The 24,237-nt window shown below is 49.5% G+C and overlaps 1 protein-coding gene and 1 long non-coding RNA gene across 3 annotated transcripts; one reads left to right on the plus strand and one right to left on the minus strand.

Moving 5' to 3' along the window:
* Positions 1 to 431: 431 nt before the first annotated feature.
* LOC119088200 lies at positions 432 to 4,792 on the minus strand. The gene is made up of 3 exons (XR_005091808.1): positions 4,063 to 4,792; positions 1,928 to 2,072; positions 432 to 1,257 (listed from the first exon to the last, which is right to left on the minus strand). It is a non-coding gene; the product is annotated as an uncharacterized LOC119088200 (long non-coding RNA).
* On the plus strand, positions 1,227 to 23,733 carry Gja5 (gap junction protein alpha 5). Of its 2 annotated transcripts, none has more exons than XM_037206917.1 (2): positions 1,227 to 1,309; positions 21,617 to 23,702. In XM_037206917.1, exon 2 carries the CDS (start codon positions 21,650 to 21,652, stop codon positions 22,727 to 22,729), a length of 1,080 nt encoding a protein of 359 aa, XP_037062812.1. In that variant the 5' UTR covers positions 1,227 to 1,309; positions 21,617 to 21,649; the 3' UTR covers positions 22,730 to 23,702. The 2 variants fall into 2 exon arrangements, with proteins under 2 accessions (XP_037062812.1, XP_028709954.1); XM_028854121.2 differs by lacking the exon at positions 1,227 to 1,309 and adding an exon at positions 5,612 to 5,722 and having other exon boundaries at positions 21,617 to 23,733.
* The last annotated feature ends 504 nt before the right edge of the window (positions 23,734 to 24,237 follow it).

Genomic DNA, 24,237 nt, shown 5'->3' on the forward strand with positions numbered 1-24,237 from the left:
AAGGGGGGGGGGGGGGGGGGGGGGGGGGGGGGGGGGGGGGGGGGGGGGGGGGGGGGGGGGGGGGGGGGGGGGGGGGGGGGGGGGGGGGGGGAGGAAGGAAGGAAGGAAGGAAGGAAGGAGGGAGGAAGGAAGGAAGGAAGGAAGGAAGGAAGGAAGGAAGGAAGGAAGAGGAAGGAAGGAAGGAAGGAAGGAAGGAAGGAAGGAGGAGAGAGAAGGAAAAGAAGGAAGAGAAGAGGAAGGAAGGAAGAGGAAGGAAGGAAGAAAAAAAGAAAAAGGAAAGAAGGAAGGAAGAGGAAGGAAGGAAGAAAGGAAGAGGAAGGAAGGAAGGGAGGAAGGAAGGAAGGGAGTGCTGGGGACCAGCCTCAGCACTCTCGAGGGTCTCGAAGGGCAGGGACGCCTGGCAGGCACAAGAAAAGACTCGGACACACGGGTTGGTGCAAGCTGACGAGTCTTGTCAGATCTGGAGATGTGTGTCTTCTCTGCCTTCTCCCGATCCGACTCAACTCTAGTCTTTTATTGTAATAATACAAGGAAATAGGGGATGAGAACATTCAGCAGGTGATTGGGTTTTTCACAGTAGTTTCGAAAGTTCTTTTTGGAAATCAGCAAAGTGTACCCCGTGCCCCTTGATTGCACATAGCTCCCAGGAAGAAAGCCAAAGTATATCAGCTTATTTCACAGGTTAATAATTATCAGAACATCTGAGGTTATCATCCCAGAGGCCATCTACTTGCGGTTTCTCAGAAAGCCCAGAAATACAAGCAATGGTTTAAGGTTCCAGACTTCAGCTTCCTCCCAGCTTAAGTCCTTCTTCATCTCTCTGTAACTCGTCAAGCTGTCTTCTGACTAGTTCTGGACAGCTCTTGTCTTGTATCCTATCTATGTGTCACTCCATCTAGGTTTTCTGCCACCAGCCTTCTGGGTTTTCCCCATGACCTGCATAAGAGCTTTAATTCCTGCCGTTGTCACAATCTCAGAATCATTTCTAATGTCATGGAAGCCACCGCAGGAGAGAGAAAGAAAATCATAAAGAGCAAATAGAGTAGGAGGATCACAAGAACCGGTAACAGTTGGATGGGTGAGAACATGACATGCATACGCCATAAAGTCTGCCCTCAGGACACAAGGGTTGTTTTTTCCTTGGCTTAGTGGAATATCCGGCAGGCGGGGCAGGCCTGGAGGGATTGAAGTCCTCGGTCTCGGGTACCTCCAGCATAGATTCCACTGGCAACACGTCAGGCTTTTCATATGCCGTCCCTGGGAAGAAAGGAAGGGAGGAAGAAAGGAAAGAAGGAAAGAAGGAGGGAAGGTAGGTAGGTTGTAATCTCTAGACCTTGTCTGTAAGAGGCACAATGTTTAAGATTTTCAATAGTTTAGTTTCAGGGATTTCCTGGACTTGGAGAGCAAATGCCGACTGCCCCAAGATGCCCCAGGCAAAGATCCCACATTTTTGTTATAGAATGAAATGTCCAGTCCTGGACTCTCACGGACCTAGTATTTGCCCCATAGTCTGACTTCAGTGGGAAAGAATCCAGATGGCTTGGTGTTAGGGGCGGTGATGATGACTATGAGGGTGAGGATGGGGAGTCCTGCTCTTCCTCCTCTTCTTTGGCTCAGGCCACCTCAAAAGAGTTCTGAAGTCTATACCCCAGAGGACCCCTAAGCCCGATTAGGTCTGGATACGATTTTTAACCTTGTCTTTTGGGATTAGCACTTGAAATGTGATTAGAATAGAGAATGAAGGAGCAGGAGCGAGGGAGTCCATGTTTCTTTTCTTTCTGCTTCTCCGAACAAGGTGTTCTTGTCCCTTTTCCTGACCACCGTTGGGGAAAGTAAAAGTCCTAAAGGGATGGCTTAAGCCTGCCCTGTTTGCATCCCAACCAGCAGAGAAGTGTGACCTCAGCCCACTAACCACAGCTCCAATTACCCATTTACACCCTCCAATTAGGCGCCGGGGACTCCTTTTGCTCTTGCAATTAGCGCTGGCAGAAATTACTTGCACGTGTTCTCATGTAGGCTGTAAAGGAGGTGGTTGTTCAAACATCTGGACCGCAGTATCTTGAGAGGGAAACCTGAAGAGCCAGAGATTCACCGGGTGAAGGGGACATGGAAAATGTGTCTCCTCCGCCCCCCCCCACCTCCACTGCTTCTAAAGGGGGGAAAGAAGGGAGTTTTGAGATGCCACCTTTAAGAACCTCAGTGGAGAATGTGGGAATCTCAGGTGGTGCTGAGTCACCCCTGTAGTTACAGGGAAAAGTCCTCCTGCCGGGGTGGCGCCCATTCTTTTCATGCTCTTACTTGGGGTATCCCGTGCCCCTTTCTTACTAGGCCAGTGGGGTCTCTACTTTCTTTACAGCTGTGGGACAAAGTGATGACCCTTCGCCTCAGGTAGAACTTTTCTCCATGTCTTAAATAACCTTGAGCAAGTTACTCAACTTCTTTGAGTCTGAGCTTTTTTACACTAAAATGGGAATAATATCATCCTGTTTATCCGCCAGCATTGTGAAGTAAAAATGTTCGCTTCTTGCTCCTTTGCTACATAACACATCAATCACACTCTCACAAAGGATTTTTCCCTCACATGATTTAGCAATTTGTTATATATACAATACTGTGTTTATATTAATTGTTTTTTATAATTAAGAACTCTATTTTGCAATTAGAACAGCAGTTCCTTGTGGCTTTTGTTTCTCAGCGTTGACTGAGTCCAAAGAGGTGGCCAATGAGTCTTCGTCAAGGCTGTGATGTGTGTGTGTGTGTGTGTGTGTGTGTATGTATATATGTATATATATATGTATATACATATATATATTTCATATGGTTTTCATGAGATTGTTTTTCTATGGGCTGGAACGATGGCTCAATGTAGTTCAGAGCACTTGCTGGTCTTACAGAGGACCCAGTTTCCAGCTATCATGACTGTCAGCTGTAACTGTAACTCCAGATCCAGGGAGATCTGGCACCCTCTTCTGGCCTGGATAGGCACTGCACTCATGTGCACACATCTCCGCACAAATACACACACATACAAATAATTAAAAAGAAAGTAAATCTTTTTAAAAAGATCATTTTTCTATTTTTTCATCTCAAAGTGAAAAAATTGCGAAGTGTGTTGGCATGGCGCTGAGTCGAGCTGGCTTTGCAGTACCATCTTTAACATGTGGAGCCCACCCTCAATGCCTCTTTCTAGGGCTCTTTCCTCCACTGAACATGAGGAAGAAAGGAGAGGGCACCACAGAACTATTGTTCTGCCCCCGGCCCTTGTGTGGATTTCTTTCTAGGGCATCAGGAATCTGCTTGTGATGTTCTCTGGTCTGTGGTGACAAGCCGTACTGGGTCCCTTTAGAAAATTACTCCGGACCTACAGGTTGAATGACATTTTCCTTGCTTTTGTCAGGATCCTGGCCTTAGTGCCAGAGAGAGTCTGGCAAGAAATAGACCATGGTGCCAAAGTCCTTCAAAACCACGTATTGTGGGTGCATCACGGTATGCTCTGTCGTGACGCCATGCTGAGCCCTGAGCATGGCTTCCTGGAGTCTCTAACGGCTCACCCAGTTTCTCTGCTGGTTTATTCTCTATTCTCCAGGTAAGGTGGTGGTATGTGCCCGCTGTGCTCTGGACTGTCTAGTCTCATGAGTGTGCCTGTATCTAGGCATGTCTTCCAGGTATTCAAAGGAAAATGGCCAGAGACAGCCAGTTAAGATCCCAGAAAGTCTCACCGGGGGGTGATTGGAAGTGGGGAGAGGGTTTAATGGAATATTAACTCATAGATCATGGGGTGGCCAAAGCAGAAACTAAACGCCAGTAATTAATGCTGTCTCTGGCTAACCAGCACCCAACCAAGTGCCTTGTGTGGATGGACTGGGAAGTAGAGACAAAGTCGCAGGATGGGGGCAACCTGGAAGAGAAACTGGGACCCGGGGCTCTCTGTGCTGGCGTGGTGGGCTGAACTCTACCCAGCCACAGTCAGCATGGGGGGGGCAGGGAGCAGGCTCCATGCTGTACCACACTGAGCTGTGTTCTGTAGTCAGATCCATTGCCCCTCCTGTAGTAGCCACTCACCTCAGTCCTTACAGACCTTCATCAGTTCTTGGGACGCCCCTGAGAAGTGGAAATCATTACCCCCAGAACACAGATGAAGAACCCGAGCTTCCTGGAGGGTGGCTTGCCCAGTGTTAGAGCATCAAGTGGCAGAGCCAGGACTCAAACCTGGGCAGGCTGGCGCAGGACATTCTTGCTAAGGGATCGAGACTCTGCACTTGTTTCTCACAGAGCCATTTCCCTTCCCCGGGGTCCAGTACAGGAAGCCCCGTGTTCTGTCCTCTCCTGCTGGCCCTCAGCTTATTCACCGGTGGAAAATAGAGTCCATTTGTGACTGGCTCTGGATGGGGAAGGCACCAAGTAGACGACTATGTGGAGCAGGAGGCAGATCTGTGTGCTGGCCTGGCACCTGCCACCGCTGTGGTATGTGACACTGTCCAGGAGTCTAGACTGTCCCTCAGGTTCCCCGGCTGAGATTCTTTGCCCCAGCTGTCATATCTGTGGGCTCTTAGTCATTGGTTTTTCTGACTTCAGTAACCCCCACTTCTGACATCTGTCACAGCCCCACTGGACCCAGGGTTTAAAGCTCAAACAGAGGAATTGGTACAAATCGGAAGAGGAGGTGGTCTGAGGTGACGGAGGCACCACGGTTTCTGAATTTGCTCTCCCATGACGAATCAGTATACTAAGATCCCTCACTGGTTCAGCTACACCAGGGGCATCTACCCACTTCTTTAGATTGCCCAAGGAGGTGAATTTTAGCATGGGCTCAAACTTTTAAGCCTAACCTGACACTCAGCTGATTCTGTTACTCGATTTCTCTGACCCTCCGTTTCCTCGGGGGCATTGCAGAAAAACGCCTGCCTGGGTGAATCAGAAACGGGAATGATTCAGTGGAATAAAACAGGCCACATATGTGAAGCCCCTAGCCCCGGGACCAGGCATGCAGACGGTGCCGTCTTCCGGTTAGAGGAGCCGAGGGAGAGAGACGACCCCAGGTGGTGGGAAAGGCAGCTCCACCATTTGGAGCGCCAGGTCAAGGTCTTCCACCATTCAGGTGAAGCCTTGTGTCCACTCTGGGTGCCAAGCAGCTGTGACTTGAAAGAATTACATTTCCCTGGACTCTCTGAGGGCTGGCTGTGTGGATGGACACCTTCTTTTTTTTTTGGTGACAGAAAAGGGATGGGGAATTGGGATTTTTCCGTGGGGGCGCTTCAGGAAAGCAGAATTCTGAAGCCTCAGCAGAGGGGTGGGCAGGAAAAGACCCAGGGAGGCTGTGCCCGAGCCAGCTGGGAAAGAGCGAGTGCAGGGCACTGCCCGGCAGGACAAGGACAGTCACCAGGACAGCAGAGGGCAGCGGGGTGGGGGAGCAGAGGGGGTATCTTCCTCCGGGCTGCGTGGGGGGGAGGCGGCGGGGCGGAGGAGGAGAGGAAGGGGGGGCGACTTTTAAATGAGCGCAAAATTCTAAGAGCGCAAAAGAGAGGGAGAGGAGGGAGGGACCCAGAGGGGGAAAGGGGTGGGGAGAGCAAGGGGAGGAAGAAGTGGGAGGAGGAAGGGTTCGGGATACCGATTAAAAGAGGGTGGGAGGGGAAACTGACAGGCTCAGGAGCAAATGACCGTGGGCAGTTGAACGGCAGCCAGAGCGCCAAGACACCAACTCCAGGGAGAGGCGAAGAAGCAGGTAAGGGTGGACTTGAACTTTAAAAGCTAAAAAACGACACCTCAGCGGGAAGTAGATCGGAGACTTGCCTCTCCAGAGGCTGGATAAGGAGCAAGTCTCCCTCCGTACCTGTGATTCCCTGCCCATCTCTGTTCCTGCCACTGTGAAGCTTGGCTAAATTAAATAGGGAGGTTGGTAAAGCTGCCGATTCCTGTCTTGAAAGGCGAGCGGGGCCAGGGGCAGTCTGTCCCTGTGGAATCGCGGTGCTCTGGGGGCATCTTAAGAAGTGGGTCACTAGTCCATTTCCAAGAACTTTTGCTAAGTGGGAATTGGCCCTTTAAAAACAAAAACCCAGCAGTGTTTTACAATGTTTTTTTTTAGGCATGGGATCTCTTTGAACTGCTTTCCACAGCATCTAGGAGAATGTGTTGGTTGTGGGTTTTTTTTTTCTTCATATGGCATGTTGGACAGTTTAAAAATATTCTCTGCTTAGCTTCCTGCTGCGTATCATGGCCCCACTGTGCAGTGGCCATGTACAAGAATCCCAGCTGCCCCTGAGGTCAGGTCAAAGAGACTGATGAGATCCAGAGAGTTAATCTGAGGGAGGAGGCCTGGAAGGCTCCATCCTACCTGAAGGCAGCGTGAGGAGGCAGCAGCGACTTCCATCAGCTCCTTCCCTCGCTTCTGATCACGCTTCTGATCACGCTTCTGATCACGTGACAATAGAACCCAGACCTGGGGGTGGGAGAGCTGGGGCTGGTGCCCTGAGCAGCTATGTGACCTTGGGCGTGACACTTCCTCCTTCTGGTTCTCATTGTTCTCCTGTGAAAAATTAGGAAGTAGAAGGACCCTCTCTGGTCCAATTTGTAGCAACACCATGCAGAACTGTGATTCCATGGGCTCCAAGGCAACTCAGTACCACCTAAAAAGCATCACTTGACTCAAAGATTCACAGTCTTCATCCAGCTGGTTCCCGTCTCCTCTTCCCAGTGCCCCATCATCATGTCCATCACAGGGACTCCTGGTTACTCCTCATCGCTAACATGGGTGCTTCCTGGCCAAGGTTTAGGGATAGCATGGCCAGACTGGCCTGGGAGAAGGAAGGGCAGTGGAGGACACTAAGGGTCAGGAGACCTGAAACCCAGGGATGCTCGGCAGAGGAGAGACCAGGACCCCTGTGTGCAGGCTGACCTCGCCGGCCCTGGGGCTAGCAGGCACACCAGCCTGACTTTCACAGTAGCGGGTTAAGTGGCCTCCATCTTCTCTACCCATTGTCCCTGGAGTCTTGACTCAGACAGCCTGATTTGTTGCTCTCTAGGGACAACTCTGGACTTTCTGCCCTCCTGTGAGGTCTCCACCCTCACCCCTGGGCCAGCAGAGACATTTGGAGTCTGTAACCCGAGGCCACCCCTCCAGGCCCTTTCCTCACTCAGCAGCTCCAGTGAGGAGTCTGTAGTACAGAGTGGAAAACCCCAAGAGGGATACCCTCTGGCTCCTGTTTCTCCTGTGCAGGTGATGTTCACGGAGCCACGTCACTCGCTGAGTCCTGGGGCTCTGCCTTGCCACTGTCTTGGAACTCCAGCGGTGTCTGGCTGGGTTCCTGACACCGGTCACTGTTCTCATCCCTTAGCTGCCTCACTCGTATCCCTGTTCCTAGCACTGGCCCAAAGTCTCGGGGCATTAAAACGGGAAGAGGTCTCACACCGGCCAGTCCAACTCTTTTGACCAGGAGACCGAGACCTAGAAAAGGACCGAGACTTGTTGGAGATAACACCTGCTCTGCCCCTGTTCTTAGTTGTCTTTCTTTCGTCCTTCCCATCCTTCCCTGATGCTTCCACTTAAGCATCTCCACTGAAGATGCCCACTGCCTTCCTGCCGACTCTTCCTCACCTCTGTTGGCTGCTCGGGGGTACAGGCAGCAGGGAGTCATGGACTCCAGCAGTCACCAAGGCTATCACAGTGTCACCTGGCCTCCAGGGTGCTGGCTGACCACATCTCTGGGGATTGCCAATTAAAGTGGGACAAGGCGAGCTATGCCTGTCACTCAGGACCGGACGTGGAGGGAGACCTGCAATACCTGAACCAGGAGATCTGAGGTCAAGCTCTCCTCCTCCCAGCGAAGGACTAGCATTCCACAGGTGATTTCAGCAGCTGTCTGTGTGAACTCTCTGAGTGCCTGCAGGCCTGGCTCCGGGCTCAAGGGTTGAGCTAGCCAGAAAGGAGAGATGCCCATTTTCCTGTGAGAATAGCCTGCTTCCTGCCTATTGTTGGAAGAGACTGACTTGTGAATGACCGACAGCTTAGTGCAGCTTTCTGAATCAATTGTTTCTGACATATTAGCAAATAATGGGCAAGAAAAAAAATCCAGCAATCCGTTCACTTTGATAAATAAAGGGAGCTTTGGGGTTTCAGAATCAGAGGGATTGAAATAGCACAGAGGACATGACAGTGTCTAATTCAGATGTTTGGAAATTAGCTGTGTGACTTCAGGCAAACTACTTAATGTCTCTGATCCTCAGCTTTAGGAGAAGGAACTCTTCTGTGAGGCTTAGAACGCATTGCACGAAAACTATTTACTGTTACACTTTGAACACTAGGGTCTGGATCCATGAGTACAAGCACCCAGCCACATGCTAGCTGTTCAACCAACAATAGAGCAATAAGACCTACTCCAGCAGACCCGGTCCTCAGCCCCCAGCTCTTTGAATTACATCTCACTTGATACAAAAGCCTTTTCTTCAGTGAAGGCCAGCCATGACACCTAATTCTGAGAAGGTACTGCTTACTTTTTATGACTATAGATGCTGCCTCCACCCCCCAACTCCCACCCTGACCCCTCTGGACCATTCTTGCTGACCCCTAAGATAAGAGTTAGAAAGTCTGTTTTTTCTCTGGACTTTGCCAAAAACTCAACTGCCAACTTCTCATAACTGGGCAAGTCCCAGGCTCCCCAGACGCACCCACTTAGGGTTGTCAGGCCTTGGCAACCATTCTACCTAACTGTTTTTCCTTAGATCAATGCACTGTGGTTCAGGGAAGGGAATGCATCTGTCTAAAGCCGCAGCAAAATAGTTGGAGCCAGAAAGAGCCTCCTTCATGAGATGCTATCACTGGGCATCTACAAAGGACTTCCAGAATCCCAACTATGCCAGCCTGGAAAGTTCTTAGTTCAGAGCTTCAGGAGGAGGCAGAAGTGGCCGGCTGAGATGTCTCTAACCCCAGTGTACAGTAGAGAAGTTCCTTTTTCTTGTCCCAGTAGACCTAGGCTGCTTGGCTTCTCCTTTGCCTTCAGCTATGAACACATCCAAAGGGCTTTCGTGCTTCAGTCCCATGAAGCATGCTCAGGCGCTAAAGATGTGAATGAGGCAAGCCTGATCTGAGCAGGCCTGCGTACACCTCTCTCTTCCTCAGTCTTGCCCAGAGGGTCTTGATGCCTAGTTAAGCAACATCTAATGGGTGCGTGAGTGTCCTTCCAATCGCCGTGTTTTCCTTGTCCCCGACAGTTGCCGTCCAGTACCTAGTGCCACGAGGGCCTTGCAGTGGCACTAACCCGTTTCTTGAGAATTCAAGTTCACTGTCAAGTCGGGTGATTGGGTCAAGGTTGATGGTCTTTACTGGAAACATCAGAAAAGGAGACGAGGTACTAACGAATGCCTCCAATGTGCCAAATAGTGTTCTAGATGCCTCCACATCTTCATATATTCTTAGTGCCCTTGACTAAACATTCCCATTTGTTTTTGAGCTGGGAACTGAGACCACTCAACTAGGGAGCAATGAAATCGGAGTCCTGGCCCAAGTATTTCTTAGAAACCATGAGTCCATCATCTAGCTATGACTGTTTCTGTTGTCCTTGTTATGATGTGACAGCTACGAGACCTCAGAGTGCTGTTTGGCTAGCTAGAAGTCCAGCAGTAGAGACTGCCACAGCCAAGGGCACTTACTGGCTAAAAAAGGAAATAACTTTCTATATGTGAATTCTGACCAAATGGTGGCAGACGCTGAAGAGTCTGGGGATTCTGACCACTGTGGGCTGAGGCCCCTGACACAGTGACTCATGCCAGGAACAGCATAAGCAAGAGCCAGTGAAACCGAAGGTAACAGAAGAAATCCCGGGCTTCTGGTGGGACTGGATGAAGTGAGCAATGCCCTCCTCACCAGTTGAGACTGGCGTTCTGGATACAGGTCTGTCACACTTTGTTGGTCCTAGGAGTTTTTGTCAAGACAAAGTGGGCTTTGGGATCAGAGTGGCAAGTCAGGTCCCTTTGCTGCATTTGCTAATCGTGGGACTTTGGACCAGTTACCCTACCCTTGGACCTCCATTGTCTCTTCTGTGAAATGGAATAATATGACTTCCCTACGAGAGTTAATGGATGGGTTTTAAATCTTGGTTTGTAGAGAGCTGTGCACATGGAAATCCATCTTGCTCTCAATGGTGCTAATGCTCTTATGGTCTCTGGTCTACAGTTGTCTCATATAAAAATAGGGTGGAGTCTGAGAGGTGTCTGTGTCTGCAGCTGTAAGGCTCTATGAATCTATTACAAGACCATAGGAACAATAAAGACAGTTGGGTGTCATCATAAATAGTTTTCATTACTAATTACATAGGAACTAAGCAGCTCCCGTGGGGTAATTAATAAAGACCTCCTAATATTTTGTTGTAAATTAGTATTTCTACACACTACCCACTTCTAACTACTCCTTTTTAACATTTCAGGAAGGAAATGATTGCTTTTTCCAGCACAATTCTTTCTTCCCTTTGCCTCCACCCTCCACTCTCTTGGCTTCTAAACAACAGTGCGCTGGCAGGTGTCTCTGAATCCACCAATCTGTCCTTGCCAGACTAAAATAATTAGATTTTAAAAAAGAGTCAATTATCTGCCGCTGGCTCGAGGAGGAGGAAAACTGTATCTCATCCATCTGTTCCTTTCCTCCTCTCTCTTACCTCTGTCTTCCTCTCCCTTATATAGTGATCAAGGTCCAGGGATGCTGGCCCTAGTCACCTTCTAATGCTGAGGAGGTAGCTGAAGCGCATGCTCAGTAGCAGCAGCTATTGCCAGGTGCCTGCTCATTCCCTTCAGAATTTAAACCTGAACAGTAAGAATTACTCCAACTACTTAAATCAACTCCCAGCGTAACAATTGTCCCATGAGCATCCAGTCACCTCATACCCAAGTGGCCAGCTTCTCCTGGTGAGGCTTTGCCAAGGGAAGGCAGGGCAGGTAATTTAGATGGAAATTAGCCCAGTTGTTAGGATGGAACATGGCAGGCAGGTGTTCCATGATCTGGGTTTGACTCCAACTCCACCTTCTACTGGTAGTGTGATTTCACTCTGAGCTCTATAAGGGGATGAGAATGGCCTCCGTTTCCTGAGCTTGTTGTGAGGCTCAAACAAAACAGTCTGTAATGTTTACCGGGTGTTCAGTTCACCGAAATAACTCAGTAAATATTGTATCACCATCATCAGTGTGTGTGTGTGTGTGTGTGTGTGTGTGTGTGTGTGTGACACTAGATAAGCCAGACGATGTTGTTGAGAATTTCAAGGATAGTAAAGATGATTGAGATAGCTGAGTCCTTGAACTAGTTTTGCATGGAATTCTTCCCACGTGTTTTCAGGGGGGAAACTGCTAGGAAGGGGAATCAGAAAACTACACGTGAGAGTAAGTCCACAAGAGCTCCGAGACGACCTTCCTCCTGGCACTCTATGGCTACCTTGACTGTCTGGCATAGTGCAGTCGCTCAGTAAACACTAGGCACTAAACTGAACTGGCACAATGCTGTGCCTGAGGCATTCTTTGAGGAGGCCCTCCGGGGCCCTTTACAACAGAATTCTCTTAATTGGGAAGCGTGCCAACCTTCTCTCTCTGCTGCATTCCACTGTATGGCGAGCGGGATCGCAGAGGAGCCCCGGGGGACTGTTATTATTACTATGAATAACAGCCTTTATTGAGGACTAGAGATCTATAAGATACTGCCCAGAGCATGTGTCATTGTCCAGAATTAGCCTCTGTGGAGTGGTCTTATAATCTAATTTTGACAAACTTGGAGAAGTTTCCCAGTGATCCGAGGGAGGAGGCATGAAGGAATCGTGCACAGTGACAGTGGCTACTGTAGACACTCAGTCCTGATCAGCCACAGGCAGAAGGCAGGTTCAGTGGCTCCCATCTTTTTCGTGTTCTGACTCGGGACAGGAGTCCCTAAGCCGGCTTCCCAGAAGGCCTACGGCATGCAAAATGACTCCTAAGTGGAGCTAGCTCTGCTCATTCATTTTAGTCCTTTTCTTTTACAGTGAGGAAGATCAGCCTCGATTCATTGGGTCCTTGGTGTTTTGAGCCATGTGAATGCTACCTTTCATCCCTTGTTATTTTTATGGTATACATACCACCAGGTACACGGTACAAAATGGAAGGGGAATTCCTTGAGGAGACTCCAATGAGAGACGATGCATGGCCAGTGGAACAAACAGGCTTAGTCCGTTTGTGAGACCCCAAAGACTTTCCAGTGCACCGTGAGTCTCAGCTGCCGACTTGGACGCACAGAAGTTGTTGTGAGACATTATAGGAGAAAGTTTGCTACGTGCAACCCCAAAGAATAAAATTCTTACCAAAGAATAGAGATGATTCCCAGCTGCCCCTTTCATAATGTGTCCTCTTGAACAGGAGAGGTGAGCGTGCAATTCTAGGAAGCGTGTTCAAGGGCACCTGCCTCCTGTGGCCTGCATGGTTTATGCGGCAGCCATTACTAAAGGAGTCATGGAGACCACAAATTGTGTAGTCCTTAATATCCCAAGCCCCCTGGGAGGGCTACCTTCTCAGGGTCTGCCCTCAGAAGCAAGGCATGTGCTGGGCTCTGAGACATGGCCTCCAGTCCCCCACAATCTGCCTCCTGGGCAGACTCCCCCTCTGGTTTTCTTTGCACCCCAAAGCCATGCCAGTTCTCATCCCACTGCGTTCCTTCCTGAAGGCCTCTGTGTCTGAAATGTCCTCATCTCTCCTGCATCCCTTCTCCTACTCTGTGTCCCAATAAACATCACATCTACTAAGGTTGCCTCCTCCAGGAAGTCCTCTTACCCACCCACCTGCTCCTAAGGCAATGCTGTTTGACTTGTTTGTATGGCACATCATATTTCATTTCTAGTCTGTTTCTGGCTTTATCAGCGTTCCTTCACGGCACAGTGTTTCTTTACCATAGAGTCACATCGACCTTTGTTCTAGCACTGGGCTGGTGTAAGAAGACGCTCAGTAAATGTTCAAGATGAAGTGAGTTATGCTTTCCTACATACTTTCCCCAGCACTATATATAGCATAGGTTACGTCAAGGGAGCATAACAAATATTTGCTTGATTGCATAAAATCTGACCCTGGGCATTATCACCAAACAGCAGATTCATGTCTGAAATCACTCAGTGGCCCAACATTCATGGGAGTTTGCGAAGCGCCAAGCGCAGAGACCTGAGAATTGACGAGCTGCATGCGTGGAGGGAAGATGGAGGGGACTTCCGGGCATTACACTAGATTGGCCAGACACTGAAGCCCGGGGTCTGCTTCTTTAGTCTTTGCTTCCTTAATCAGCTGTCTCAGGGTTTCTCCTCTGCAGAACAGGCGGTAGGAATCACTGAACAGAGTGCAGGAGGAGCCGTTCATTTATAGCAAAGCCTGAATACCTGTAATTCTGAAGGTGAAATTCCGTCTTGAGTAGAGAAACGTGGTCCTTGCTCACCGAGCTGGCAGGAGGCTGCAGAGAAGCACATTTTGAGAGGTGAAAGTATTAGTTGTTTCACTGGATTTCAGGAAGGAGATTCGAATCTCCTTAGAACCACTGTGTGATGTTGTTATTTGTGTTACTTTTCTCATTGCTGTGACAGTAATACCTCACAGAAGCCGTTTATGGAAGGAAGGCCTTGTTTTGGCTCACGGCTTAAGAAGAGATACTGTTTATTATGGAGGGTGGGATGGTGGGATGTTGGGATGTTGGGATGGTGAGATGGTAGGATGGTGAGATGGTGGGATGGATGGTGGGATGGTGTGATGGTGGGATGGATGGTGGGATGGTGGGATGGATGGTGGGATTGATGGTGTGATGGTGTGATGGATGGTGGATGGTGTGATGGATGGTGAGATGGTGGGATGGATGGTGGGATGGTGGGATGGTGGGATGGTGGGATGGTGGGATGGTGGGGATGGTGGGATGGTGTGATGGATGGTGTGATGGTGTGATGGTGGGATGGATGGTGGGATGGATGGTGTGATGGTGGGATGGTGGGATGGATGGTGGGATGGTGGGATGGTGGGATGGATGGTGGGATGGATGGTGGGATGGTGGGATGGATGGTGGGATGGATGGTGGGATGGATGGTGGGATGGATGGTGGGATGGATGTGATGTGGGATGGATGGTGGATGGTGGATGGATGGTGGATGGATGGTGGTGGATGGTGGGATGGTGGTGGATGGATGGTGGGATGGATGGTGGGATGGTGTGATGGTGGGATGGATGGTGGGATGGTGGTGGGATGGGTGGATGGTGGGATGGATGGTGGATGGATGGTGGGATGGATGGTGGGATGTGATGGTGGGATGGATGGTGGATGGATGGTGGGATGGTGTGATGGATGGTGGGATGGATGGTGGGATGGATGGTGGGATGGATGGTGGGATGGATGGTGGGATGGATGGTGGGATGGTGGGATGGATGGTGGGATGGATGGTGGGATGGTGTGGATGGTGGGATGGATGGTGGGATGGATGGTGGGATGGATGGTGGGATGGATGGTGTGATGGATGGTGGGATGGTGGATGGATGTGGATGGATGGTGGGATGGATGGTGGGATGGATGGTGGGATGGATGGTGGGATGGATGGTGGATGGATGGTGGGATGGATGGTGGGATGGATGGTGGGATGGATGGTGGGATGGATGGTGATGGATGGTGGGATGGATGGTGGATGGTGGATGGTGGATGGATGGTGGGATGGTGGGATGGTGGGATGGATGGTGGTGATGGATGGTGGGATGGTGGGATGGATGGTGGATGGATGGTGGATGGATGGTGGATGGATGGTGTGATGGATGGTGGATGGATGGTGGGATGGTGGGATGGATGGTGGGATGGTGGATGGATGGTGGGATGGATGGTGTGGATGGATGGTGTGATGGTGGGATGGGGATGGTGGGATGGATGGTGGGATGGTGGGATGGTGGGATGGATGGTGGGATGGATGGTGGATGGTGGGATGGATGGTGGATGGTGGGTTGGTGGGATGCTGAGGCGGTGGGATGGATGGTGGATGGTGGGTTGGTGTGATGGTGGGATGGAGGGTGTGATGGTGAGGCAGTGGGATGGATGGTGGGATGGTGTGATGGTGAGGCAGTGGGGTGGATGGTGGGTTGGTGGGATGCTGAGGCGGTGGGAGTGTTCTAGTCAGCTACTCTGCTGGTGTGATAAAACACTGATCAGAAGCAACCTGGGAAGGAACGTGTTTATTTGGCTCACACTTCCAAGTGACAGTCCATTACTGAGGGAAGCCAAGGCGGGAACTTAAAAGCAGGAACTGAAGCAGAGGCCGTGGAGAAACACTGCTTACTGGCTTGCTCCCCACGGCTCCCGCAGCTGCTTTATTATACAGTCCTAGACCTGTCCAGAGGTGGTGCCACCCACAGTGGGCTGGGTCATTCCCCATCAATTATTAATTAAGAAAATGCCCCACAGACATGATCAAAGGCCAGTGTGATGAAAGCAATTCCTGAATTGGTGTTCCCTTTTCCAAAGTGACTCTAGTTTGTGTCAAGTTGACAGAAACCTACCAACCAGTACAGGGAGGTTGTCTGGTCACAGTGCTACAGTCAAGAAACAGAGAGAAATGAATGCTGGTGGTCCGCTCACTTTCCATTCTCTTCTCTTTTCATTCATCCTAGGAGCTCAGACCACAGGATAGTGCAATGCATATTCAAGACACATTTTCCTTCCTTGATTAAAAATATTTTATTCTATCTGTCTATCTATCTATCCATCTATCTATCTATCTATATCTATCTATCTATCTCTCTACTTATCTATTATGTATCTATGTATCTATCTATCATCTCTGTCTGATCACTGATTCATCCAGCCTGACTGTTGAGCAAGTCATACAGAGGTTCCTGTCTCCACTTACTGGTGCTGGGATTACAGATACACACTGCTATACCTGGCCTTTTTAAAGATGTATTTTTATTACTATATTAAAATTTTGTGTGTATGTGTGTTCCCTTGGGATCCAGAAGATTGTGTCTGATTCCCCAGACTTGGAGTTACTGGCATTGTGAGCTGCCTGCTGTGGGTCCTGAGAACAGAATTTTGGTTCTAGGGATCACCTCTTTTAGCTTAGAGATTTTACAGATCTGATCAGTTGCAGAGAGATATGGAACACAATTAGTTATCCACAGCTCTTTGAATAGCCCTGGCCCAACAAGACTCTACAAACCCAGTAAACCAGATTTAGGCTCCCATCGAATTACCCAATAGCTTTTTACCCTTCCTTAGGGTATTAACATTAACATCGCTGTATTAGCATGTTGTAACACAGCATGTTTTGCTGAAAGTATGCATTTAACTTCTCTCTGTAAGGGAAATAAAGGGAATTAAGCTAAGCAAAAGCAAAGGATCTTTGCTTGACTTTCCTTCATGCCGAATTCTCATGACCTGGCTATCACACACATACACACCCCCTCAAAAAGAAACATTAAATGAATGGATGAAGTGAAGGCTATTCTAGGTGACAGAAACAAGAGGAACTCAGACCAAGATGTGGAAAGGCATAGTATGTGTATATGCCTGGAGAACCGGATGTCTTAAATAGTGAGCAGATGAAGAAAACAGCAGGGAAAAGATAGAATCGTACAGTGCTTGAAGGGTCTCACTGGGGAGATTTGACTTTGAACTTTAAAACAGTGGGATGCCAGAGAGGTCCACAACTGAAGGACTGAGGGAAGTTACCATTGTGTTCACTGCATTTATTCATGGCATGGGCAACTTCCTTTGACCTCCCCCAACACACTTCCTGCCATGAAACTGATAAAATCTAGAAAGCATTTCGTGTGCTGTACACCCAGTCAACTCACTTAGTAGCTAATCTACAAATTTCTTTGGCCGAGGTTGTCTGGGTCCCAAAGGGACTCAATGTAACTACAAAACTGATTCCAGCCATGGACATTTCACATTAAAACCTGAACAGCTGGTACAGGGTAGCAACACTTAAAGCTGTGCTGGCAGAGTCTGAAGGTCATAGTCTGAAGGTCATAGTATGAAGGTCAGAAGGAAGTCATAAGTGAAAGGTTTTTCATCTTATTTCCTCTGCCAGGGACCCGAGGGTCTGCCTCACCCCTACACTTCCCTAGATAACTTCTGTTATTCCCTCCTAATGAGACACCCGTCCTAATACTAGGTTTCTGGTTTTCCACATAATTTTTAAAACCTAGGCATCCCTTCTTCCAGGCGTCACCCACTGACCACGAGCAAGGGACCCAGCAGTCAGACCTTTGACAGACCAGACTTTCAAAGCGTCACGGTCGTTGTCTGGATTTATTTTTATACTTCCCTGGGGACTTGTATGGAATGAGTGATAGAATGAAAAGATCAAGAGAAAATTCCTCAAGGATTAAGTGTGGGATACTTGTCCCAGCTCCTGAAGAAGATGTCGTTTATTTTTACTTCCTTTGTGTATCTGTTTCTTCCCACGTCTCCCCCCTTTCTGTCCTTCCTTCCATTTCTCCTTCCTCTGTTGGAACACACGTTTCTCCCCTTTAGTTCCCCTTCTTCCTAACTAGATTCTAGTCGGTAGTGGCTGTGGCTTTTGTGTGTCACATGCTGGGCTCTGTGCACAGTGATGGTTATATGTCACCTCGTGGCACTCTGTTAGTGGAGTCCCAGTCTCTCTCCATCCACTTGTGGATAAGGGCAGTAGCGCACCGACCGAATTATTTGTTTAAGCTCAGCAGGTAACAACAGGAACTTGAAGTCTGAATAAGTCCTACACCTGTGTTCTCTTAACGAGTAGTTATATTGTTTCTTTTTTCTCCATTTCCAACTTCCCCTTCTGATTTTCATTTTTTAAGATTTATTCTATTTTTAATTATGTGTGCATGTGGATGTGCAGATGTCCACAGGAAGTCAGAAGAGAGTCCCAGAACGCTTGGGTTGTGAGCCTCCATGTGGGTCCTAGAATCTGAACCTGGGTTCTCTATGGGGGCAACAAGTGCTCTTAACCACTGAGCCACTTCTCTGGCTCCATCTGCCTGGGTTGTTCAGCTTGCTAACAGGACACAGGCAAGGGACAAGCAATTGGCTTGCCCTTGGGCAGAGACCACCGGTGCCTCTTTTCCTCTTTAGCTCAGTTAAGATCTACTGAGCACCTACTTTGGGCCAGTCTCTGGATGACAGAAGGAAAGATGTTATCTGTTCTCAAACTCTCCCCACTGGGGAGAAGATAACAAGTGCCGGGTGGAGAATGAATATCCTGAGCATCACCGAGGTAGCTGAGGAGGGAGCAGGGAGACCTATAGAAAGCAATGGGTGGTGGTGGTGGTGGTGGCGGCTTTCAGCTTTGGGCGCAAGGGTATGTAAGAAGTCGCTGGAAGGAGCAGGGTGTCTTAGAGTTTTCATTGCTGTGAAGAGACACTGTAACCAAGGCAACTCTTATAAAAGAAAGCATTTAATTGGAGGCTTGCTTTCAGAGTCAGAGGATTAGTCCATGATCACCATGGTGGGAAGAAGACAGGCAGAGCACTAGAGCAGCCGCGGAGAGCTTGACATTCTCATCCACAGGCAGCAGAGGGAGAGACTGGGCCTGGTGTGGGCTTTTGAAACCCACAAAACCTATTCCCAGTGACCTACCTCCTCCAGCCAAGGCCACACCTCCTCCAACAAGGCCACACCTCCAACAACAAGGCCACACCTCCTAATCGGTCCCAACCTGTTCCACTAACTAGGGACCAAGCATTCGAATGTATGAGACTAGGGGGGGTCATTCTCATTCAAACTACCACAGCAAGCATCTGGGAATCCAGTGGGACTTGGAATGGATGGACAAAGGACATTTGTACAACCTTTTATAAGCGGATCTCTTAGCGAATGGAGCCACAGTTGGAATGATTGTACCGTATCGCTGCCGTGAAGGAGATCGGCATTGTCATATTGCCTGAAGCTTATGGGAGTTGGAAGCAGGGGAAGGGGGGGCGGGGAGGGAGCGGGAGGGGTTTCTGAGAACCCGCGCTGCCTTTAAAGTGACGCATTGCTGTCTTTCCCCACGGCTGCACCGCAGCTGACGCTGATCAGTAGACATGCCCCTGGAGAAGGGGAGCTTGCCACCCCTACCATTTCTCTTTATCGCCTCCTCCACCTCAGCTTGCCTTTTGGAGTCATAAAAGTTTTCTGCCATTCAAAACACATGGAACGTTTATGGTGTGAAGCTGCGTACATCACATTCTTCACCCCGCTGGATCCTCCAGGTCCTCTGGTGGCGCAACCTCCCACTTGAATGAAAGGAAACAGATTCGGTTAAGGAAGTGCTCAGAGACACATGGCAGACTCCAAGCCCAGTTTCCCAACTCCAGGCGTAGGGCCTGGCCTGCTGGCATGAGAATCATCTGAAGTGCTTGTTGCAAATCCTGATTCCTAAGAGGCCACCCCTTTAGATATAAGGATGGAATAGAGATGGTTGGGTTGGAAAAGGAGCTGACATACACTTACTTTTCAGGAAGTAACTTTACTAGGAGAAAGGTTCTCGACACCATGATTGGGCCTTGAGGTGAGGGAGCATTACAAAGGACTGGGCTAGAGAAACAGCTCAAGAGGCAGAGCATGGCTTCCCTTCCTGAGGACCCAGGTTCAATGCCCAGCACCCCTATGGTGGCTCACAACTGTCTGTAACCCCAGTCCCAGGGGAGATGATGCCCTCTTCTGGCTTCTGCAGGCATTGCATACACATGGTGCTTAAGCATATAGGCAAAACACCCATACATACAGACAGACAGACAGAAGGAAGGAAGGAAAAGAACAGGACAATTATACAAACAACAAAACAAGGGTTTAAAGGGTACAACCCAAATACAAGCCTCATTAATAGAGGAGCTGGAGAGATGGCTTAGTGGTTAAGAGCACTTGCTGGTCTTGCAGAGGACCCAGGTTCAGTTCCCAGCACCCGCATGGAAGCTTATAGCCATCCATAACTCCAGTTCCAGGTGATCCAGTGCCCTGTTCTTGCCTCCTCAGGTACCAGGAGCACATATGATGCACATATTTATCCATGCAGACAAAAACACTCGTAGACATAAAGTAAAAATAAATCATGTTTTAAAAGCAAGGAATGTAAGGTAGCCATTATGATAGACTGAGAGTGAAGGAGGCCCAGAAGCAAAAGCCCTCAGAGAAGAGAAATCCCTTAACAAAGGAGGTGTCTGGTTTTTATATCCTAATGGGGGTGGTGAGCGCTTCCCTATTACACGGTCTAGTTCAGCATAATGTATGTGACAAAGAATATGGAGGAGCCAGGTACAGGTTAAGACCATTCATTAGGGGCCTGATGTTAGGGCACAAAACGAGTCTTTTTAACTCTCCATCCTAGGGATGGGATGGGATGGGATGGGATGGGATGGGATGGGATCTGGGCCTCTTAGAGACTGATGTCTTCAAGGGGCAGGCTGTGACACCTCACCTTCTGAAGTAGAATGTCTGGGGACAAGACACCGACTCTACATTGCAACACACACCTTACAAGATTTTTAGACCCTTCATGTGGATGCCATGACTGCCTTGGTTTAGGACTTCCTCTCTAACTTTTGAATGGGAGGGTACTTTTCGCTACATTTGGCTTTAAGGAAATTACACTGTCCTCATTTTTAAGGTTATTTGTTTATTTTGTATGTGTACACGTGTGTGTGTGTGTGTGTGTGTGTGTGTGTGTGTGTGTTTGCATGAATTCACATGCACAGCATGCATGCAGCAGCCCATGAGGCCAGGATTCCCCAAAATTGGAGTTTCAGGAAGTAGTGAGCTGTCATGTGGGTGTAGAAACCCGGGTCCTCTGCAGCAGCAGCAGCCAGTGCTCTTAACTGATGAGCTGTCTCTCTCGCCCCGCCCTCATCCAACTGATGTTTTTAAAAAGTAAATTGCTAAATCCACCCCAGCCCTGTTCCCTTCTCTTCAGTTCCTACCTTTTATCCCCACCACGACTCCCTCCCGACTTTATCTGCTCTTTCCTTGACTATGTCAATCCCTTTAGTACCGCCAGCGTGCACAGGGGGCAGGGGCCCGGCGTGTGCAGGGGGCAGGGCCAGCGTGCGCAGGGGACAGGGCCGTCTGCTGCAGCACGGGACGCTCTGGGCGCAAAGCTCTGAAGAGAACCGTCTCTCTCTTGCCCAGCATCCATCTGTTGCCAATACCTCCTCAGCTAGGGGTGGGACTTCCTGACTCCCATCCCCACCCAAGCCTGGACTTTGTCTGTCTTGTGCATGAAACCACAGCCTCTTGAGTCCATGTGTGCAAAAGTGGGTCAGATCGACTCTGTTTAAGGACCTAACTCCAGATGCCCAGGTCACATCACAAAAACCCAAACAGTCTTTAATTAGTAGAGGGTATTCTTTAGACATATAAATTTTATTTTAAACTATCCACAAATCATTTTTTTTTTCTTTTGAGACAGGTTCATGTGTAGCCCAGCTAGTCTCTAACTTTCTACGAGACCACAAGAAGCTTGAACTCATGATCCTCCTGCATCTGCTTCCCAAGTGCTAGTGTTACAGGTGTGCACCGTTATACCCAGCAAAGGTGGCACTTTCTTAAAGAACACAGTGGTATGAATCAATGGCCCAGAGCATGATGGGGCCTTCTAAACATCTTGAAATTTCCCTCACCGACATCTTTTTCTCTCTGCTCTGTTTGCAGAAAGTTCGGAATCAGTCTCCTAGGCTTAGCAAGATGGGTGACTGGAGCTTCCTGGGGGAGTTCCTGGAGGAGGTCCACAAGCACTCCACGGTCATCGGCAAGGTCTGGCTCACCGTCCTGTTCATTTTCCGAATGCTGGTCCTGGGCACTGCTGCTGAGTCCTCCTGGGGAGATGAGCAGGCTGACTTCCGGTGCGATACCATTCAGCCTGGTTGCCAGAATGTCTGCTACGACCAAGCCTTCCCCATCTCTCACATTCGCTACTGGGTACTGCAGATCATCTTCGTGTCCACGCCGTCTCTGGTCTACATGGGCCACGCCATGCACACAGTGCGCATGCAGGAAAAGCAGAAGCTGCGGGATGCCGAGAAAGCTAAAGAGGCCCGTGGCACGGGTGCCTATGAGTACCCCGTGGCCGAGAAGGCAGAGCTGTCCTGCTGGAAGGAAGTGGATGGGAAGATTGTCCTCCAGGGCACCCTACTCAATACCTATGTCTGCACCATCCTGATCCGCACCACCATGGAGGTGGCCTTCATCGTGGGGCAGTACCTCCTCTACGGGGTCTTCCTGGACACCCTGCACGTCTGCCGCAGGAGTCCCTGTCCTCACCCGGTCAATTGCTATGTCTCGCGGCCCACAGAGAAGAACGTCTTCATTGTCTTTATGCTGGCTGTGGCTGGACTGTCTCTCTTTCTCAGCCTGGCGGAGCTCTACCACCTGGGCTGGAAGAAGATCCGACAGCGCTTTGTCAAGCCCCGGCAGGGAACCGATAAGCACCATCTTCTTGGCCCCTCCACCAGCCTAGTCCAGAGCCTCACCCCACCCCCCGACTTCCATCAGTGCCTGAAGAACAACAGCTCTGACGAGAAATTCTTGGGTGACTTCAGTAATAACATGGGTTCCCGGAAGAACGCAGACACTCTAGCTATGGAGGAAGTGCCGGACCAGGAGCAGAGTTCTGGGGAGGGTTTCATCCACATGCGGTATGGCCAGAAGCCAGAGGAGCCCAATGGAACCTCTCCAGGCCACCGCCTTCCCCTGAGCTACTACGGTGACAAGCGCCGCCTTAGCAAAGCCAGCAGCAAAGCAAGGTCAGATGACCTGTCAGTGTGACCCTCTGAGGGAGGGCCAGTCCCGGAAGGGATCTCAGGAGGCTGCTGGCAGGGAGAAGCAGTCTCTCACAACACCATATTCTTCTTCTCAGCACCGCGGGGCTCCTTCTGACCCCAGGTCTGGATGGCGTTGATCATCAGTTCTCAAAATTACAGTTCGAGAGTGTTCTCAAAGACAGGGCTAGTCCTCAGGTCCTGTCCCTCTTCATCCTCTACCAGTATACACAGTGAAGGACAGGAACCCTAGCAAAATCTGGCCAGGGAAGGACAGACCAACACCAGCAACATACCAGATAGGACCTGCAAGTCTTGGCTTTTTTGGTACTGTGTACACTTTTTTTTTTTTTTTTTTGAAGAGCCCAAGCGTCTCAGCCAATGGAGAGTATTCATCAGGCAATTTACATTGTATCATTCCCTTGAATTTGTTGTTTCCATGGACCATACCCCAGAGTGGAGGTGAGGTAGCTGTGGGCTGCCCTAGGCTACATCTCCCTCCTCCCAGTCTTCAGGGCTTAGTTACCCTTGGACCTTGGCCAGCATCGGCTTCACAAGTGCCTCGGACTGTGCCTTCGGCACACAGCTCATCCCAGTGATGTCATAGCCTTTCTGCCAGGAGAGACGCCCCAGCGTAAGGGTGCCAGGACCTCTGGGGGTCACTGTACACACACATGTCACTGGAATCGCCACCACCTGTCATCCCGCAGTCCTTTACAGGTCAACCTGATGATAGAGACCATCCTTGCCTACCTCTGCGGCTGTTCAACCTGTGTTCCTCCAAAACCTTGCTGAACAAGAATGTCCAAGAAGTCACCATCCTCTCTTGAATCCTAGCCAGGTTACCAGCCACCAAGTTCAGCGGAATTTTCCCAGGATTTTAGTGAAACAAAGAAGCATTGTGCTTCTTGGGTTCTCCTGGGAAAAAACAATTCTGCTGTGAAGATGAAAATTAAAAAAAAAAAAATGAGAGAAGACACTGAAGAGACATTTCCCCTCCTCCTATACACATCTTCCACTGTTCAAGTGCCAAGAGGCTCCAGACCTTTCTCTTAGAGGCATCAAGGGCACAGGGAAGGAGGAGGGGATCTCCAGTTGCCTTTGGCAAGGCCCTTATTTAAATTCCCATGTTTCCTTGGTACCCCTCCGAAGACTACCAGGGAAGGACTGCAGAAAAGCCCTGCCTTCCTCAGGGTCCAGCCTGGGGTCTCTACTGATTAGATCCATAATAGGTGTCTTCCATTTTTTTTTTTTTCAGGTGAAAGATGCTCAGAATCAGGCACCGAGACTCATAGACACATTGCTACATTAAAATAGATTTGTGTGTGTGCATGCTCACCCGTGTGTGTGTGTGTGTGTGTGTGTGTGTGTGTGTGTGTGTGTATGCATGTGTATGTGTGTGCATATGCATGTGTATGTGTGGGCACATTCATGTGTGTGTGTGTGTGTATACATGTGTATGTGTGTGCATATGCATGTGTATGTGTGGGCACATTCGTGTGTGTGTGTGTGTGT

This window comes from Peromyscus leucopus, chromosome 6, assembly GCF_004664715.2.
Source record: "Peromyscus leucopus breed LL Stock chromosome 6, UCI_PerLeu_2.1, whole genome shotgun sequence".
Lineage (NCBI taxonomy): Eukaryota > Metazoa > Chordata > Mammalia > Rodentia > Cricetidae > Peromyscus > Peromyscus leucopus.